Here is a 20,102-nt window from a genome sequence, read left to right as displayed (position 1 = left end):
GTATTCTTAAGCACCAATATACTCCCCTTACTGTATTCTTACGCACCAACCATCCACTCCCCAAGCTGTATGCTCCCTCAATCACAGGCCGTTGTCACTGCACCCCCAACAGCTTTGGAGGTCAGCGATATACTTTGTAGTGTGGTCGATGACCGTTGGTGCCATGGCACAGTCACCAACAGGGTTCAAAAGTGTGGTCATATACAGTTGGTGCTCAGTAACTGCGCTACCTCAAAGTCAAGCATCCCCTGGTGGGGCTCTCTGGTCACTAACTCAGCTTGTCCCTAGAGCGATGCGCCTCCCCCCCCACCCCAAGAGCCTCCAGCTATGGAAGTCCCGCCTGACCCCTGGCCCACAGTCTTTAGCAAACAGGGGAGGTTCAAGGTGCCAAGCCATGCCATTGGGTGACCAGGCCTCCCAAAGAAACCCTGTGGTTCCTGTGGTCTCTGCCAACCCCAAGGCAGGCTGGTTCTACCCACCCAGTCCAAGCAGTGGACCACAAAAATAAATAAATAAATAAAACAATCCAGGCACAGGCTACAGCCTCTTCCCAGCTACATTAGGTCCCTTGGGGACACTCTTGCTGACTCAGGACTCCAGCCACCAGCTCCACCCTGATAATCCACCCCTGTAACACCTGTCTCCCGGAGGTCTCACATTCACCATAGCCACAGGCAAGGCCCTGGTGGTCCCCACCCTGCCCCGGCTCAGAAAAGGCAGCTTCGTCTTCCCAAGTGCTCACACCAGAGACCTGGGCACAGACCTCAGCTCTGCCTTCAGAATTTATCAAGAACCCAAGCCCTTGTCACACTGCTGTGGTTTCCTGCCGGGGCCAGTGCAGGCAGCTCCATCCACCCTGCTCTCTCGGCTCCCACCCTCCCCCTCCCCTCACTGTTTGTTCCCTCCATAGCAGCCAGAGAAGGCTGTTAACACTTCTGCCCAGAACCTTCCATGGCTTCCACCCCCTCTTCACCATGCCCCATAAGGCCCCATATGCTCTGCTGGGTCCCCTGCCTCTCTCCCCTTCACTGGCCTCATTAACCAAACCACAAACTCACCAGGTAAGGTCTCACCTCAGGACCTTTACACAGGCTGTTCCCTCTACCTAGAAAACTCTTCCCAGAGATGTCCATGTGGCTCCAGTTAATTCAGGCCTCTGTTCTATTATCCCCTCCTCAGAGAGGCTTTTTCTGACCATCCTATCCAAAACAGCATCCCTTTCCCCTCGACTTCATCACCCCATTTACATATATGGCTTATTTATTGTCTGCCCCCTAGCCTATTCCCAGCACAAGGACAGGGATTTATGTCTGTTCTGTTAACAACTGTTCCCGGGGCCCAAAATTCCACCTGGTACTCAGTGTTTGTTGAGTGAATAACCACAGTACACAAACCATTTATAGACAGCTAAGACTGGCGGCGCCTGGGTGGCTCGGTCGGTTAAGTGTCCAACACTTGATTTCAGCTCAGGCCATGATCTCAGAGTCCTGCGGGACTCTGCACAGCTTGGAATCTGCTTGGGATTCTCTCTCTCCCTCTGCTCCCCCTCCCTCCCTAGCCTGTGTCCCAGCATGAGTGTGTATGCACACGCCCTCCTTCACATAAATAAATAGTATCTTTTTAAAAATTTTATTTATTTATTTGACAGAGAGAGATCACAAGTAGGCAGGGAGGCAGGCAGAGAGAGAGGGGGAAGCAGGCTTCCGGCCAAGCAGAGAGCCCGATGTGGGACTCGATCCCAGGACCCTGAGATCATGACCTGAGCCGAAGGCAGCGGCTTAACCCACTGAGCCACCCAGGTGCCCCAATTAACCCACTGAGCCACCCAGGTGCCCCAATAAATAGTATCTTAAAAAAAAAAAAAAAAAGAAAGAGGGGCGCCTGGGTGGCTCAGTGGGTTGAGCCGCTGCCTTCGGCTCAGGTCATGATCTCAGGGTCCTGGGATCGAGTCCCGCATCGGGTTCTCTGCTCATCGGGGAGCCTGCTTCCCTCTCTCTCTCTCTCTGCCTCCTTGTGATCTCTGCCTGTCAAATAAATAAATAAATAAAATCTTTAAAAAAAAAAAAAAAAGAAAGAAAGCTAGCTAAGGCTGAGAGTAAAAACACTGCTTAGAGGTTTCCAGGTGCATGCATTTAAGAAACTAATCTGTGAATTTTATATATAAAGTATTTAATACATGATAAATGTGGAATTTTCAGTGGGCAGGGAAAGGATAAATCAATTCGTCATAAGCCTTGGTTGCAATAGGAAGGAAAAAAGTTAACCTCACCCCCAACACATACCAAATAAATTCCACATGCATTAATCACGCAAAATAGATAAAAACTCGGAACTATTACGAGTATGAAGGGAAAACACAGGAACGTATTTCCACCGTCTGATAGGGGAGACCGGTAAGGGTGGAGAAGAGATAAGGTAGTACAGGAGGCTTCCTGTATCAATTGAAAGGCAGCCAGACTGCAGAGGGGAAGAAACCATAAACAGCTGGGGCGCCTGGGGGGCTCTCAGCTGGTTGAGCGTCTGCCTTCTGCTCAGGTCATGATCTCAGGGTCCCAGGATCGAGCTCCCTGTCGGGCTCTGTGTTCAGCTGGGAGTCTGCTTCTCCCTCTCCCTCTGCTCCTCCCCTCACTCATGGTCGAGCTCTCTCTCACGGTCTCTGGTCTCTCTCTCACTCTCGGATCAATAAAATCGTAAAGAAAAAAGAAAGTGGCTGGTGCTGGCTGAGGAGTGCCTATCAGACTCTAGCTCTGTCCTCATTATACTGGGCCTCCTACCATCAACCCATTTTACAGTGGAGGAAACCAAGGCTCAGCAAGGGGAAGTGGCTTGCCCAGCTACCTAGCAACAAGTAGAGGGTCCCTACTCTAGGTTTGATGGGTGAGTGGGAGTCACTGAGAGTCTTTGAGCAGGAGCATGACCTGGCCAGGCTGGGGAGGGCAAGACACAGAGAGAGGTTTCAGCTCTGAGAGAAGTTGGTGGCTGTGGATGGGACAGTGGGGCCATGATCTTGCTGCTTGAAACTGAGTTGTCTCTCTGTGAGATGGAACTAAAGATACAGGGGAGCACCTGCCACAGGCTTGGCGTTGGTATTGGCATCTCTCAAGAAATACCAGAGGGAACAGTGGTTAAAGCCATCTGATGGGTTCCAGGAGCTCTCATTAATGTTAGCAAGGATGGGGGGCAGGAGGGGGGCAGGCTGAATACTCCTGGATTCTGATCATTGAGTCTGATCCAAACCTGCAGGATGAGAACTTGCTGAGTCTTGGCAACAACACTGCAAACTAGTAACAGGAGAGATGCCCTGATTCCTCGGTTTCACCGTCCCTTACCATGTGCCGGGCACTTTTCCAAAATGTCACAGCAACTTTTCTAGATGAATCCTGTCCTTACCTCCGTTGGAGGGATGCAGACATGGGGGACCCCCAAAGAATTGTGTACCCGTGGTAAGCCACAGAGTAGGGCTACCCACCCAGCTTGTGGTTTAGCTTTGGATGAGATGCCCAGGGCTGCTGTAACAAATGACCACCCAGGTGCCCCTGGGTAGGTTAAGCCTCTGCCTTTGGTTCAGGTCATGATCTCAGGGTCCTGGGATCGAGTCCCGTATCAGGCTCTCTGCTGGGCGGGGAGCCTGCTTCCCCATACTCTCTGCCTGCCTCTCTGCCTACTTGTGATCTCTCTCTGTGTCAAATAAATTTAAAAAATATTTTTTTAAAAAAGAAACCACAGGGACCCCTGCGTGGCTCAGTTGGTTGGACGACTGCCTTCGTTCAGCTCAGGTCATGATCCCAGGGTCCTGAGATCGAGCCCCGCATTGGGCTCTCTGCTCGGTGGGAAGCCTGCTCCCTCCTCTCTCGGCCTGCCACTCTGCCTACTTGTGATCTCTCTCTGTCAAATAAATAAATTAAAAAAAAAAAAAAAGATCCTACATTTAATCTCATCTGCAAATTCCCTTTTGTCCTGTGAGGTGACATAGTCACAGGCTCCAGGAGTTAGATTGTGGACATCTTTGGGGTGCGGGGACTATTACTCCGCCCATCACAGCATAACCAGGGGTTGACAAACTGTCATGGGACGGTGGTGGGCAGGAATCCACCCACGGTCTGTCTCCAGATGACCCAGAACTAAGAATGGTCTTTACATTTTTGAAGGGATGAAAACCATCAAAAGAGGAAGGCTATTTTGTTATGTGCAAATTATATGGAATTCAAATGTCGGCAGCTGTAAGTTAATTTTTCTTGGTACCCGGCCATGCTGGTTCCTTCTCATGTTGTTTGTGGTTGTTTTCAGGCTTCAGCAGTAGAGCTGGATAGTAGGGACAGATCGTACGTGACCTGCAGAGCTGAAAATGTTTACTCTCTGGCCCTTGGCAGAAACAGTTTGCCACCCCCTGGTCTCGAGGCCCTGAACCGAGTGTTGAGCCCCATTCTGTGCCAGTGGATTTCACATGCTTTCTTTATTTTGTGTGTGTGTGTGTGTTTTAAGATTTTATTTATTTGAAAGAGAGACAGAGATAGCACCAAGCAGGGACAGACAGCAGAGGGAGAAGGACAAGCAGACTCCCTGCTGAGCGGGGAGCCCAGATTGGGGCTCGATCCAGGACCCTGAGACCATGACCTGAGCTGAAGTCAGATGCTGAACCCACTGAGCCACCCGGGTGCCCCCGCATGCTCTCTCGGTAACCACCAGGAGTGGTTCTCATTGCTCCCAGGAGGGCTAGGGGGATGCACACGCCCTTTCCCTCTCCAGGCTGCCATCTTCCCGTCTGGAGAGTGGAATTAATACTGACATTTTGCTTCGTGGGTGTTGTCAGAATTCACTGCTCAAAAAGCACTTAGCACAGGTCTGAGGCTCAACGAACACTAACAAGGGGCGTGGTCCCATTTGACAGAGAGGGCAAAAGGAGGCCACAGGCTCAGACCACATAGCCAGTGAGGGAGCTGTGTGAATTGAACCAAGGCCCTTCTGGATCCAACCCAGGCCTTTTCCTCAGCAGATACGGAGGGAGGCAGAACTGAAGATGGAACAGTGAGGGGAGAAAGTGCGGGAAAGCTGGGCCAATACGCTAGGCTGGGTGGGGGAGGCAGCCCTTGGGTCCTGGCCTCGCTGGGCACAAAGGCCGTCCCAGCCGGTTCAGTGGCTGTAGAAGATAAGGAAACCGATCCAGGCTGCTCGGTCGTAATGCCAGGGCCAGGGCGTCAAGTACCACCCAGCCCCCACAGCCTCCAGATTCCGGCCAAGTCTCCACGGCCTACAGCAGCCCAGGGCCTCACCCACGCAGCCGGGCCGGCTCACCCCTGACTTCCCAGAATCTGTGCCTGGGGAACGGGATCCCAGCCACCCACATGAGTCCCTTTGATAAGAGTCTAGGGATAGCGTCCCGGTAGGAAAGCCAAGAGTGACATTCCTGGTCACAATGCTAAGAGTAAAAGACAGAGCCCCTACTATGTGCTGGGCCTGCATTGGGCACCAAAGCAGACATTTATTTCTAGAAGCTCCTGTCATCCTCACAAGGCTCTGAGCGTAGAGGGCCCAATACAGAAACCAAGGCACAGGGATGCTTCATGACTTGCCCCAAATCACACAGCCAGGAGGAGCTGGGATTTGAACTCTGCTCCTGACAACCATGCCCTTGAACTCTATGCTCCGTGGTGTACCCCCACACCCTGGACATTTACCAGGGACCAAGCTCTTGGCTAAGTGTTACCTGCAACGGTTCACTGAACTCTGGAGGCGGCCTCAAGAGGGAGCCAATACTGTTGTTAACCCCATTTTATGGATGGAGAAACTGAGACTCGGTAGATGAAAGGTTCAGGGACACAAAGGGTACAGGTGGTACAGGGCAAGGAAGAAGACATAGGAGTAGAGGCGATGCTGGGTTCTAGAACCTGGCTGAGAGTCAGAACTCCGTGGTAAGCTTTTCTGTAGACGCTTGTTTGCTTAGCACCTTGGTACCTAATGATCCATGTACTGGGATAAGTGTGATCAACTTGGTCCTGGTCTCCTGACTTCTGCCACTGCACCTTATAGAGGCCAGAGGGCACCTGGGAGCACCTGAGTCAGGCCAGCTCCCTCCTCTGCGCAGAACTCTCAATGGCTCCCATCGCTCTCAGTACAGAAGCCCAAGTCCACAGGCCATGCCCTCTGCCTGAAACATTCTACACAGCTCCCTCCCTCCCACTTCTGGTCACCTTCCGGTGGTCTTAAAATTTTCAACTCTGCCTCCAGGCCCTACAGATGACTCCTACCCCTCTTTCCTGCATTATGTTTCTCCTGAGCCCTTTTCTGCCATTCTAAGACCATCCCTCCTGTATCTTAATGCTAATACCTTGTCTGCTTCTCTCTCCAGAACGCCAGCTCCACGACCGCAACACCTGCTCTGTCTCCAGGCTCTAGAACACAACCTGGCTCACGATGCCCGCACATGTTCGCAACCGTTTGAAGGGGGTTACGAACAAACTCGCTTCTATTAAGTAAATCCTATGCTTATGGGGTAAAAAACTTCAACCAGAACAAACCTAAAGACTACAGGAACATCACTCTCCCTCTCGCCAACTTCCTCTCCCTGGTTTCCCTTTCCTCCTTCCAGACAGAGTCTAAGTACACATGCATAAGCAAATTTGTAGCTCTTTACCGCTCTCCCAACACACACCCCGTTCTGTTACACACACTGTTCCTAACTTTGTTCTTCCACACGCTAACATAATCCCTCCTTGTTTCCCATCAGAGAGGCTGCTTAGACCTACTTCAACTTTTTTACAAGGCAACATAGTATCCCACTCTGGGAACAGTACCATTTGTCATTAAAGCAGCCTGAGGAACTTTTAAAAATACACAGAAATTAACAGGCTAAGCTCCTGCAAGGGGCTTCGTGGTCGCGTCCCCTCTGGGATGAGGACAGCTGGCCGAGAGGGCTCTTTTACTTGGAAGGCTAAAATATTCCAGGTGCTTGAGGGCTTGTTTTTATTTTATTTATTTATTTGACAGACAGAGATCACAAGTAGGCAGAGAGGCAGGCAGGGAGAGAGAGGAGGAAGCAGGCTCTCCATGGAGCACAGAGCCCCATGTGGGGCTCGATCCCAGGACCCTGGGATCATGACCTGAGCCAAAAGCAGAGGCTTTAAGCCACTGAGCCACCCGGGTGCCCCGAGGGATTATTTTTAATTTTCAGCACTCCTCTGCCCCTATAGAGAGAATATATTAATTTTGTTACATAAGAGATTAAAATCTTTTTTTTTTTTTTTAAAGATTTTATTTATTTGTCAGAGAGAGAGAGGAAGAGAGAGCGAGCACAGGCAGACAGAATGGCAGGCAGAGACAGAGGGAGAAGCAGGCGTCCTCCCAGGACGCCAGGATCATGACCTGAGCCGAAGGCAGCTGCTTAACCCACTGAGCCACCCAGGCATCCCGAGATTAAAATCTTATGTAAAAACAAGTCTCCTGGGGCGCCTGTCTGCCTTCGGCTCAGGTCATGATCTCAGGGTCCTGGGATAGTCCCCGGGTTGGTCTCCCTCCTCAGCAGGATGTCTGCTTCTCTCTCTCCCTCTGCTTCTGCTCACTTGCGCTGTCTCTCTCTCTCTGTCAAATAAATAAAATCTTTATTGTTTTTAAAATATTTTATTTATTTATTTGACAGAGATCACAAGTAGGCAGAGAGGCAGGCAGAGAGAGAAGAGGAAGCAGACTCCCTGCTGAGCAGAGAGCCTGATGTGGGGCTCAATCCCAGGCCCCTGAGATCATGACCTGAGCCGAAGACAGAGGCTTAACCCACTGAGCCACCCAGGCGCCCCTAAATAAAATCTTAAAAATTTTTTTAAATTAATAAAAACAAGTCTCCTTCTGGAGATTGACTGGGGAGGAGTATAAGAGAACTTTCTGGGGGTAATGGGAAGGTCCTTACTTAAGCTCTGCAGATTTTCTTCTGGTAAAGGCCACATATTTAAGATTTTAAGCTTTGTGGTTCATATATCATCTTGGTCACATATTCCTTTTAATTTTTTTAACAACAATTTATAAACAATGGAGCCATTCTTAGTCTATTGGCTTTACAAAAACAGGCCTCAGCACAACAATGCAAATAAAGTTAACACTTTTTTTTTTTTAAGTAGGCTCCACCCAGCATGGAGCCCAACACAGGGCTTGAACTCAGGTGACCCTGAGATCATGACGGAAGCTGAAATCACTTAACCGACTGAGCCACCCAGGCGCCCCTATATTTAACAGTATTGAAATGTACAACTTCAAAAATGATTAAGATGTTGGGGCGTCTGGGTGGCTCATTGGGTTAAAGCCTCTCCCTTCAGCTCAGGTCATGATCTCAGGGTCCTGGGATCGAGCCCCGCATCGGGCTCTCTGCTCAGCGGGGAGCCTGCTTCCTCCTCTCTCTGCCTGCCTCTCTGCCTACTTGTGATCTCCGTCAAATAAATAAGTAAATAATCTTTTTGAAAAAATGATTAAGATGCTACATTTTCTAAAAGATTTTATTTATTTATTTGAGAGAGAGAGAGAGTGAGAGCGAGCCTGAGAGGGGAGGTCAGAGGGAGAAGCAGACTCCCCATGGAGCTGCCTGATACTCTGGGATCCTGACCTGAGCCAAAGGCAATTGCTTAACTAACTGAGCCACCCAGGCACCCTAAGCTGCTACATTTTATGTGATGTTTCTTACCACAAAAAAATTAAAACTCAAATAATAATACTGATTGTCCCCTCCCTGGGCATGAGGGGCTTTTGGGGTGCTCATAATATTTTTGTTCCCCCTGATGTGGGTGCTGATTTCATGGATGTGTTCACCTTGTGAAAACTTCTGGAGCCTCATACAGTTAGGATCTGTTTCCTTTTACGTATGAATTGTCTGCTTCAATAAAAAGCTTAAAATATTCCCCTTGACTGGTTAACTATAAGATTGGTTCAATATAAGATGGTTTATCCATGGACTCAAGGGGTTAAGCCTCTGCCTCCGGCTCAAGTCATGATCTCAGGGTCCTGGGATAGAGCCCCGCATCGGGCTCTCTGCCAGTGGGGTGCCTGCTTCCCCCTCTCTCTCTGCCTGTCTCTCTGCCTCCTTGTGATCTCTCTCTGTGTCCAGTAAATAAATAAAATCTTAAAAAAAAAAAAAAAAAAAGACAGTTCATCCACAAATGCACTATTTTTATGCAACTGTCAGAGAAAACACCAAAGAAGCTTTCCAGGCACTGACATGAGACACATCTCCAAGACATATTAAACAAAGACAGCAACAAAAAATGAAAAAAAAAAAATCAACAAAGAAAGCAACATGTAAAACAAACATCTTTTCATGTGTAAGCGTCTGTTGAGTACCTACTAGGTCCCAGGCACTGCGGACATACCTTCAGACACACAGACACACAATCCTGCCTCGTGGAATTAACACACTAGAGATTTGCTGATATTTTTGTAAAAGGAAAAAAAAAAAACCCATAGATAAAGAATATGTATGTAATTGCCACGTGAAGTTAAGACTAGTCTTGCATGCCTACACTCCATTTGGAAGAAAGCACAAGATGCTGGAACAGTGATGTGTGCCAAGAAGAAGGGTGTGTCAGGCTGGGAGAGGAAGCAGGAGGGAGACTTTTCATGATAAAGCTACGCGCGGTCTTTGTATCCTTTGTATTTTGAAGCATGTGAATCCTTTTGAAGTATCCAACTTTTGGAGCGGGGAACACCCATAAAACAAAAATAACAACAAAAACCCAACTTTCAATGAATAAATAAATATCCCCTCCCAACATTTTTTTTTTTTAATCAGATGCCAGATTCCCACAGCCTAAGTTGGATTCTCTAGAAAATGGGGCCAGGGAATCTGCTTTTTAAACAAGCACTGTTGGGGCACCTGGGTGGCTCAGTGGGTTAAGCCTCTGCCTTCGGCTCAGGTCATGATCTCAGGGTCGAGCCCTGCATCGGGATCTATGCTTAGCGGGGGGCCTGCTTCCTCCTCTCTCTCTGCCTGTCTCTCTGCCTACTTGTGATCTCTGTCTGTCAAATAAATAAATAAAATCTTTAAAAAAAATAATAAATAAATAAACAAGTCCTGTTACTTTGGTCTCACCTCCCACCCACCCACCCCCAAACCCCCAGAGAGAGTCTGTTGTTTTGGGTTCTAGAATCTTTTTCCATGATCATGCCCAGAGTGGGTGGGAAGGATGGCAGTAGCCATTGCTGCCATCCATCAGGGCCAGGAGCCATTTCTCTAGATACGGTGTCTGCTGAGGAGGGAGCTTCCTGCCCTGCCCAGGCCAGCCAAGTCTATTTTTAGAGAGGGCTGCTTTTCCATCAACTCAAGGAAAATACATGTCCCCAGAGGCCTCCTGAGCAGGTAGATCCCACCAGCCACTGCGGAAAATGCTGCCCACCAGTGAGTGTGGTCTGCCCAGCCCTGCAGATGAGGATCCAATGCATCCGAGAGGTCTCCAACACACCCATGGCCACACAATCGTAAATGTCAGAAGTAGGATTTGAACCTGGGTGTCACCACCCCTGAATTCACGGTAACACGATGGAGCGGAAGGCATTGGGATACAAGGGATATGTGAGCACTGGGATTTCTCAGCAACTCTTGCAACATTATTCCCAAAGGAAAGCTCTTCATTTTCAGGCAGGGACTTCTTGTGGCAGCCTGGGGGCCCCACGGTTTTGGTTGATAAGAACAGACAATTTACAAAACAAGTGAGACCTGCCCCTCCCCGCCCCCCACTTCAAGGAGTCAAGCCAGGTGGCTCCTCTAGAAGCTCAGATGATGGCCTGGCTTTAAGACCAACTGAAGTCTCCACCTCAGGCATCCTTGTGCCCTAGAGCAAAACAATTATGTGGTTTGTTTGCTGTTCCTTCTGCCTAGAACACACTTCTCCCAAATCTTCCAGCGGCCCTTGGCTCCAACACCAGCCCTTGGTCACCTAAAATAATCCCAGAGGATTCTCCCACACACATGCTGTCCTGTTTTCTGCTCTACAACACTTACAACAACCTAAAATCATGTGTTTATTCGAGGGTTTTTCTGCTTTGTTCACTGTCTAGACCCTGCCTGTACCACACTCGGTAAATGCTTGTTGATGGAATGGGCTTCTGGCATCCAACACAACCTCTGTTGGGCACAGAGGTCCCCTGTCTGGAGTGTGGGTCTGGCCGGGCCTAGGAGGTTTTGCTCAGGTCCATCCATGGCTGGCTGGCTCCCTTTGGCCAAATTCAAGGCTTGGTGAATTACATCCCTGTCCACTCTGCCATCCCTGGCCCCCCCAGCCCTGCCTTATAGAGACCCAAGATCCCTCAGCTGCTGCCCACAGGAAGACAGGCCCTGGCCAGGGCTCTGAGTTGAGATTCCCAGACCAGAGACAGCCAGCCACACCCAAGGGATGCCCAGCACCCCTGACCGCAGGGTCTGAGGCTTGAACCAAAACCAAGAGCAAGAGGCCCCTGGAGGTTGGGCCAGCAGCTTCAGGCAGGGAGGGAAGTGGCTGGGTGATGGCCAGGTCCCTGTGTTTCCCTCTAGGCTGGGCTGGGCAGGGAGGGTCCCAGTCTCCCCCACCCGTGTCTCTCTCTCTCTGCCCTGCTGAGGCCACTGTCCCTGATGGCAGCAGCCAGGACAAGGCCCATCTCTTGTCAGCTTTGTTTTTCTTGATTATTTTTGAGCAGTTTCCTGCCCCCTCCCCAAAGCTTTCTGTCTCACAGTTTCCAGGAAGTTCTTGTCACACAAGGAGGGGCAGCGGCGCCCCTTTGCCCCAGGGGAGTGCTACGTGGGACCTGTGCCCAGCTCAGCCCTGGGACCCAAAATGGAGAAGAGAAAGGAGAAACTGAGGATGGCACTCCCCTCCGTGGGAACCCGGGGAAGGAAGGCACTGTAGGGCGTGGGTAGGGAGGAGTCTCATCTTGGCCCCAACTCCTGGGCCGGGAGCCGAAGGCCGAGGTTCGCGGGAGGGGAGTCCGCGTTGCAGGGACCTCGCGAAACGGTAGCAGACACCCCCAGTCCCTTGCACGCGGCCCGGAAAGTTTCTCAATGGTTTCCTGCCTCTTTACCGCCCCCTCGGTGAGGGCGCCCTTCTTTCCGTCCTTCCAGGCCTCTTGCAAGAACCGACTGGCTTCCACCCCCGCAGCATTGGGTCTGCCCAGGTGTGCCTCAGTTTCCCCATCTCGCCAGAAGCCCGGGACGGCTACTTCTCGGGAGATGCGAGCAGGAGAAAGAAGTGGACCAAGGCAAACAGAAGAGGGGGATTTGGGGAAGTCGGGGCCCTATGCCTCTTCCGAGCCCCGGTCTCCAAGCCTCCCCTCCCCCGCCTGGCTTCTGAGCCGCCAGATAACGGGACCTCCCCGGGCGGAGCATGCGCCGTGCGTCCCGGCCCATCAGCCGAAAGGGGTGCGGGGGCTCCCGGGAGAGCGGACGCGGGGAGACCCGGCGGAGCAGGGGGGCGTGGGCTCGGCGCAGAGCGGAATGCTGGGCCGGGAAGCAGGAGAGGGCCCCCAGCTGCAGCGCGGGTGTTTATAATCCTGGAGGTACCCCTCCCCCAAGGCCCCCCAACTCAGCAGAGGCGACCCCGGGCCCGAGGCAGCTCCTACCGTAGGCTCCGTCCTTCCGCTCGTCCTCCATGGCCGCGTCGGGCGGGGAGGGGAGTCCGAGCCGGAGCGACCCCAGCCCGCGCGGGCGGGAGGCTCCGCGGGCTGCAGCGCCCCGCCCCGGGCCCGGCCCCGCCCCGCCCGCTTGGCCGGCCCCGCACGCAGCCTCCAATGGGAGCCCGGAGCAGCCCGGGGCGGGGCATGGGGCGGGGCCGGGCCCGGGAGAGGGTGGGGCCCCAACCTTTGTTTCCCATCTGGGCTCAAGGGAGACTCTCCCCGGGCGTTCGGTGGGCCAGGAGCAGTTGTCACCCCTTCACTCATCTACCCACCCACTGACTCATTATATAGATATTGAGCGCTCATTGTGTGCCAGTGCACGGATCAGAAAATGCCATTTTTCATTCATCAGATTGGCAAGAATTTGAGAGCCCGATAACAACCAGTGGGGTGAGCACATGCTGTGGGTCAAAATGTTATCTGGCAGAAAAGATTAAATCCAGCCGTGTTTGCCTTGCGCGATTCATCTCTGCCTTTGACTCTGGAGAAGCCTTCATACGTGTCTGTGCCTGAGGCCTATCTATCAAAGGTTGCTACCTGCGGCTTTGAAAGTTATTGTGATAAATGGGGGGAGGCTTAGATGTCCACCAACAAAGGAGGGCAAGGATCACCATGAGCTGGAGGGAATACCATGCGGCGAATAAAAAGAATGAGGCCATGGAGGAAATTCAAATTAACAATGATATACCACCATAACCACCAGAAGAGCTAAAACTAAATGGTACCAAGTATTAGGAGAGGATCTGTAGTAAATGGGACGATCCTGGACTGTTGGTGAGAATGTAAAATGAAACAAACTACTTGGAAAAAGATCTCTTAGGGATGCCTGGGTGACAAAGTGAGTTAAGCATTTGCCTTCGGCTTAGGACATGATCCCAGGGTTCTGAGATCAAGTCCTGAATCAAGCTCCTTGTTCAGAGCCTACCTCTCCCTCTGCCTGGAGGCAGCTCCCCCTGGTTGTGCCCCCTCTCTGTATGTCAAATAAAAAAAATCTTTTAAAAAGAAGAAGGAGGAGGAGAAGAAGAAGAGAACCAAAATCTTGTATACAAATGTTCACAGCAACTTTATCACAACTTTGGGAGCATCTCCCTTCCCCTGGGGTCATGATCCAGGGTCCCAGGACCCACCCCTGCATCAGACTCCCAGCTCAGCGGGGAGTCTGCTTCTTCCTCTCTTCTGTGCACACACGCTCTCTCTCTTTCAAATAAATAAACAAAATCTCTAAATAAAACAAACAAACATTTTATCACAGCTCTACTCATAGGGACCCCAAATTGGAAGCAACCCGAATGTCCATAAATGGGTGACTGGATCGGCACACCGAGGTCCCTCCCTACTATAAAATAGTCCTCAGCAAAAGGCATCAACTACTGATAAGTACAATATAACACGGATGAGTCTCAAAAATAAACAAACAAACAAATAAATAAATAAATAAATGGATTATGCTGAGTGACAGAGGAGGCCAGGCACTTGCGAATGAAGTTCTAGGGTAGACATAGCTAATCAACCCATGGGAAATGGCAGACGTGGATCAGTGCTTGCCCCTGTGGATGGTAGGGCCCCTGCTGCAGCTTCCGGGCGTGGGGGAGGAAGGGAGGCAGGAAGCAAGACTGTGGTTACACAGGTGGGTTCAGTTTGTGGCAATCACTTCACTTCTGACCTTTCTGAAAGTGTTTCGTTTTAAGAATGGAAAAATTGTTGATAGGTTACAGGTTGTAAGGAGAGTGAGTATTTATAGGGAGCTTACTCAACCTCAGAAGAGGGATTACGTGCCTTGTAGTCCATCTTTATAATCATTTTCCAGTTGGTGAAAGTGACACAGACAGGTTAAGCCATTTCTTAAGTGCTTCGTATTAAATCCTGGCAATGCTTTTCCAGGTGGAGAAAATGACACAGAGAGGTTAAGTAATTTTCCCCACAGTCACCCAGGTAGTGAGTGTGGGGCTACACCAGGATTTGAACTCATGGACCCTGTCTTCACAACCCACAGGCTCTCCATAATCCTGCCAGGGTAGCTGGGCTAGATTTCTAGATCCCCGATGGTGAGTAAAAATAGCAAGTTGAGGGGCGCCTGTGTGGCTGAGTCTGTTAAGCAGCTGCCTCAAGTTCAGATCATGGTCCCAGGGTCCTGGGATGGAGTCCCTCATCGGGCTCCCTGCTCAGCAGGGAGCCTGTTTCTCCCTCTGCCTCTGCCTACCACTCTGCAGGCTTGTGCTTGCTCTTTCTCTCTCTCTCTCTCACAAATAAAGAAATAAAATCTTTTAAAAAACAAAAAAGTTTTTAAAAATAGCAAGTTTAAAAATAGAAAGTTGTACTTAATTGGTTAGTTGTGTATGGTCTGGGGAAAAGAGAGAGATATGATATCTCACACACACACACACACACACACACACATCTGCGTGTAACTTAACAGAAAAAGATCTGAACATGCCAGTTGTTGTCAGAAAGACCAGGATGGAGGGGGTGGGGGACCGAGGGACTGTTTCCTGATCTACAATGTTCTCTTTCTTTCCCTCTCTCTCTTTTTAATATTTTATTTTTTTTTATTTTTTTAAGATTTTATTTAGGGTGCCTGGGTGGCTCAGTTGGTTAAGCGACTGCCTTCAGCTCTGGTCATGATCCTGGAGTCCTGGGATTGAGCCCCACATCAGGCTCCCTGCTCAGCAGGGCGTCTGCTTCTCCCTCTGACCTTCTCCCCTCTCATGCTCTCTCTCTCACACAAATAAATTAAATCTAAATTAAATCTTTTAAAACATTTATTTATTGGTCAGAGAGAGAGAGAAAGAGAAAGTGCACAAGCAGGGCTAGCAGCAGGAGAGGGAGAAGCAGGCTCCCTGCTGAGGAAGGAGCCCGATGGAGGACTCCATCCCAGGACCCCAGTATCCTGACCTGAGCTGAGAGCAGATGGTTAACCGACTGGGCCATACAGGTGTCCCTTTCTCTCTTTAATAGGAGAAAATATTCATGAGGGTAATCAAAATTCTATTAAAAAATAGATTTAGGTGTGCCTGGCCCAGGATCAAGCCCCATGTCAGGCTCCTTGCTCAGCAGGAAGCCTGCTTCTCCTTCTCCCTCTGCCTGCTTGTGCTCTCTATCTCTCTGTCAAATACATAAATAAAAATCTTTTTAAAAAAAAGAGAGAAAGAAAAGAAATAGATTTAATGTGGAGGAAAAGGAACCCTCTTGCACTGTTGGTGGGAAAGTGAATTGGTGTAGCCACTACAGAAAATAGTACAGAGGGTCTTCAAAAAATTAAAAATAGGGGCACCTGGGTGGCTCAGTCATTAAGAGTCTGCCTTCGGCTCAGGTCATGATCCCTGGGTCCGAAGATCGAGTCCCACATGGGGCTCCCTGCTCAGCAGGGAGCAGCCTGCTTCTCCCTCTCCCACTCCTCCTGCTTGTGTTCCCTCGCTCACCGTGTCTCTCTGACAAATAAAGAAATAATCTTAAAAAATTGGAAAAATAAAATAAAATGCTTACAGCAGTTAAGGTATGGAAGCAACCAAAGAACCTATTGACAGTTGACTAGATCAAGATGGCGGCATCCATATTTGATGGAATGTTACTCAGCCATAAAAAGAATAAAATCTTGCCATTCTTGACAGCATGCACAGACCTAGAGGGTATTATGCTAAGGGAAATCAGTCAGAGAAAGGCAAATACCATGTGATCTTACTTCCATGTGGCATCTCAACAAAGGCACAAACAAACAAAAAAATCAGAACAGGATGATAAATATAGAAAATGGGTAATGGCCAGAGAGGGAAGAGTGGGTACATGAGAGACTTAAGGGAAGGGGGTTAGGGGGTACAAACTTCCAGTTATAGAACACCTACGTCACAGGGATTCAAAAGGACAGACCAGGAAATACACAGTCAATAGGATCGTAATGACATTAGATGGTGACAGATGGCAATGCCACACTTACCGCATAAGATACAGAATTGCTGATTGTCTGTGTTGTGTGCCGGAAGCCAATATAACATTGTCAATGACACTTCAATTTAAAAAATCGTAAGGGACGCCTGGGTGGCTCAGTTGGTTAAGCAGCTGCCTTCGCCTCAGGTCATGATCCCAGCGAGTCCCACATCAGGCTCCTTGCTCCGCAGGGAGCCTGCTTCTCCCTCTGCCTCTGCCTTCCACTCTGTCTGCCTGTGCTCGCTCTCACTCTCTCTCTCTCTGACAAATAAATAAATAAATAAAATCTTTAAAAAAAAATAAATAAATAAAAATAAAAAATCGTAAAATTAAAATATATTTTAAAAATTGGGTTTATCAGGCTGGTCATCAAAGGATAAATGCTGTCTGATTCCACTGCTATGAACTCCCTAGGGGAATAAATTCAGGGACACAGCAAGTAGATGGTGGGTGCCAGGGGCTGGGGAGGAGGAGGGGGAGGGGAACTTAGGGTTTTAATGGCCCAGAGTTTCAGTTTTTTGAGATGAAAAGAGTTCTGGAGAAGGATGGCGGTTCAGGGCAGCACAATGCTGTGAATGTGTTCATGTCTCTGCATTGTACCCTTGAAATGGATAAAACGATCAAGGTTATGTTAGGTAGCTAAAGTTTAAAAAAAAAATAGATTTTTAAAAAACGGTGCAACACAGCTGTGACAGGGAAGGATGGAACAGTGGAGAGAGCCCAGAGGAGGGACGTGACCTAGACTCGGGCTGACAGATCAGAGAAGGCTTCCTGAAGAGGAGACGTTATCTCGGCTTGAGAAAAGGCCTAAAAAAAGCCAAGAGGAGCAGGCAATTTTGTGCTGTGTGGTTAGGTGCCGGAGGAATGAGAGAAAGAGAGAGAGGAACTGAAATTTAGGAAGTCAGGGTGTCTGGGGCAGTGGGTTCAAGCAGCGGCAGCTCGGGAGAGAGGTCAGCCAGGGCTGTTTCTCACTGTACCGGCCTCAGCCGCGCAGAGGCGCTGGGAGCCGCGGGGGATAGAAGAGGGAGGGAGGGTCAAGTTTCAGACCACGCCCTTGAGTAACGTGGAGCAGGGACTGAAGGGGGTGCGGAGGGGCCGAGTGGCAGAGTCCCAGAGGGGAGGCTGGGGCGAGTTCTAGGCCTCTCGGAGGAACTGGGGCAAGGCCACAGCCCCTGGGGACAGCGGAGGCGGGGCCCTGGGGCACACAGAGCTACTCTGTTCTCTGCCCCCACTGAAGCTTTCGGGTTCGTGCATTTTACAGCCAAACAGACCTTTTAAGTTTCAGATTCCAGGGCTTCTGGGCCCGGGCTTTTGGGTTCTATTTACTGCCTGAAAAAAACATCTCGGGGGAGGGCCACCTGGGTGGCTCAGGAGGTTAAATAGGGGTCCTGGGATCGAGCTCTCAGCTCAGTGGCGCACCTGCTTTCCCTTCCTCTCTCTCTGCCTGCCTCTCTGCCTACTTGTGATCTCTGTCTGTCAAATAAATACATAAAATCTTAAAAAAAAAAATTGGGGCGCCTGGGTAACTCAGTGGGTTAAAGCCTCTGCCTTCAGCTCAGGTCATGATCCCAGAGTCCTCCACAGGGAGCCTGCTTCCCTTCCTCTCTCTCTCTGCCTGCCTCTCTGCCTACTTGTGATCTCTGTCTGTCAAATAAAATCTTAAAAAAAAAAAAAAAAAAAAGGTCTCAGGGACCCAGAAGGCTCAGTGATTGTGGGCTGGGGCGAGGGCCCGGTAGCCTTCGCCATCCCCCTGAGTCACCTTCTGAGCAGGGGGCAGGTGGGAAGGAGAGTGGCGGCAATCGCCCTCTTTTGAGCAAAGACAACATAAAACCTTGGACTGTGCGGGGCTGGAAATTCTGTTCCACCACTGCTGACTGAGTGACTTTGTCACTGAGTGACTGTGTCCATGTCAGTCCGTGGCTCTCCTCCCCTTGGCAATGCTATCTGTCAAACGGAGATAACAGGCCTCCCTCACTCAGGCATTGTTTCTAGAAGGATTCCCACAGGGGAGACATTTAGGGCAGGGCTTGGGTATGGTGAGTGCCCCATGGGCAGGCGTGAGGTATTGTTAGTAATAGGATTACTGGTACCTGGCTATGCTGTTGGGAGTGGCTGGGGATTAAGTGCTTGACCTTCAGGACCCTAGTGCAAGTTCTGGCCCAACTGCCTCACAGCTGTGTAGCCCTGGTCGAGTGGCTTGACCTCTCTGGGCCTCTGCTTCCTCCAATGGAAGAAGACATAGAAGGTTTTCCCCGTCGGGTCCTGAATTATCAGGAAAGCAAAGATGAGAAGACCAGAGTCAACGAGCAAAAACAAACAAACAAACAAACAAACAAGTAAATAAAATAAATAAAAAAGAAAATCACAGAAGACAGATGTAGCAGGAGAGCCGTTCCCGTGATCAAGTGCGCGGTTAGGCTGGGGAGCCGTTGCTTTGATATCATCCGCGTTAGAGGCCCGTTGGGAGAGGAGTGGGTAGTTCTGATAGCAGCAGCTTCTGTCCTTGCCTCCCTCCCTCGAGTCCCCTCTGGGGACACCCACCACACCCCCAGAGGCTGATAAAGTTGTGGGGCTGAGTTTGCAGGAGGAAGGAAGGATGAGTGTCTGCCTGTGTCTTTTTTTTTTTTTTAATTATTTATTTGAGGGAGAGAGAGCGAGAGAGCAGGAGCAGGGAGACGGGAGGAGGGGAAGGGAGAAGCAGACTCCCTGCTGAGCAGGGAGCCTCATGTGGGACTGGAACCCAGGACCCCGGGATCATGACAGAGCCAGAGGCAGACACTTAACAGACTGAGCCACCCAGGCATCCTGCTGCCATCTGTATTCTCAACTGCTTCATGGTAAATAATTATGGCAATGATAGCAAATAATACTGACAACATTACTGAGTGTTGGCTACATCCCAGGTCAGTTCCAAGAGTCGTGCTGGGGGTAATGACCCAAGCATCTGCATGAAAGCCTAAGGAGGTAAGAGCAGTTGACCCTGTTTTAGAGATGTGCGGCAGGGCAGAGCAGGTGCCTGAGGCCACCCAGCTGGCTGGTGGCAGAGCCCGGACTTGAGCCCAAGCAGCCAGTTCCCAAGGCCTCGTGCTGCACTAGCACATATAAACAAGACAACAAAAACAATATTAGTACTCGCTTTATGCAGGTTCTGCCTGAAGACTCTTTCCGCTGTCTTCTTCCTGCTCTTAAGGACATGGTGGGAAATTTCCAAATGTCAGCCCCTTCTCTGATCTCTCTGTTCTCACAGCGACCCCTGCACCCTGCTACCAGCTCACTTGCTTTCTTCTCCCCCCCTTTTTTAAAAAAAGATTATTCATTTATTTATTCGACAGAGAAAGAGAGAGAGAGGATGCCCAAGTTGGCAGAGCAGCAGGCAGAGGGAGAAGGAGAAGCAGATGCCCCACTGAACAGGGACCTCCCCCCAACCAACATGGGGCTCGATCCCAGGACCCCGGGATTGTGACCGGAGCCGAAGGCAGACGCTTAATGGACTGAACCACCCAGGTGCCCTTCCCTTGCCTTCTTGATCAGAGATGATTATGACTGAGACAGTCAAGATGATCTCT

At 50.2% G+C, this 20,102-nt stretch overlaps 1 protein-coding gene across 1 annotated transcript in view; it reads right to left on the bottom strand.

Annotated features, from left to right (window-relative positions):
- SLC44A2 (solute carrier family 44 member 2) overlaps positions 1–12,683 on the bottom strand; it is a 28,313-nt gene extending 15,630 nt beyond the window's left edge. The window contains exon 1 of the mRNA XM_059389011.1: positions 12,562–12,683. Within this exon, the coding sequence (XP_059244994.1) occupies positions 12,562–12,592 (31 nt within the window). The 5' untranslated portion in view covers positions 12,593–12,683. The remainder of the gene's footprint in view (positions 1–12,561) is intronic.
- Between the last annotated feature and the right edge of the window lie 7,419 nt (positions 12,684–20,102).

This window comes from Mustela nigripes, chromosome 2 (genome assembly GCF_022355385.1).
Source record: "Mustela nigripes isolate SB6536 chromosome 2, MUSNIG.SB6536, whole genome shotgun sequence".
Taxonomy (NCBI): Eukaryota; Metazoa; Chordata; class Mammalia; order Carnivora; family Mustelidae; genus Mustela; species Mustela nigripes.
The sequence above is the reverse complement of the archived record's forward strand: the minus strand, read 5'-3'. Positions and strand labels throughout refer to the sequence as shown.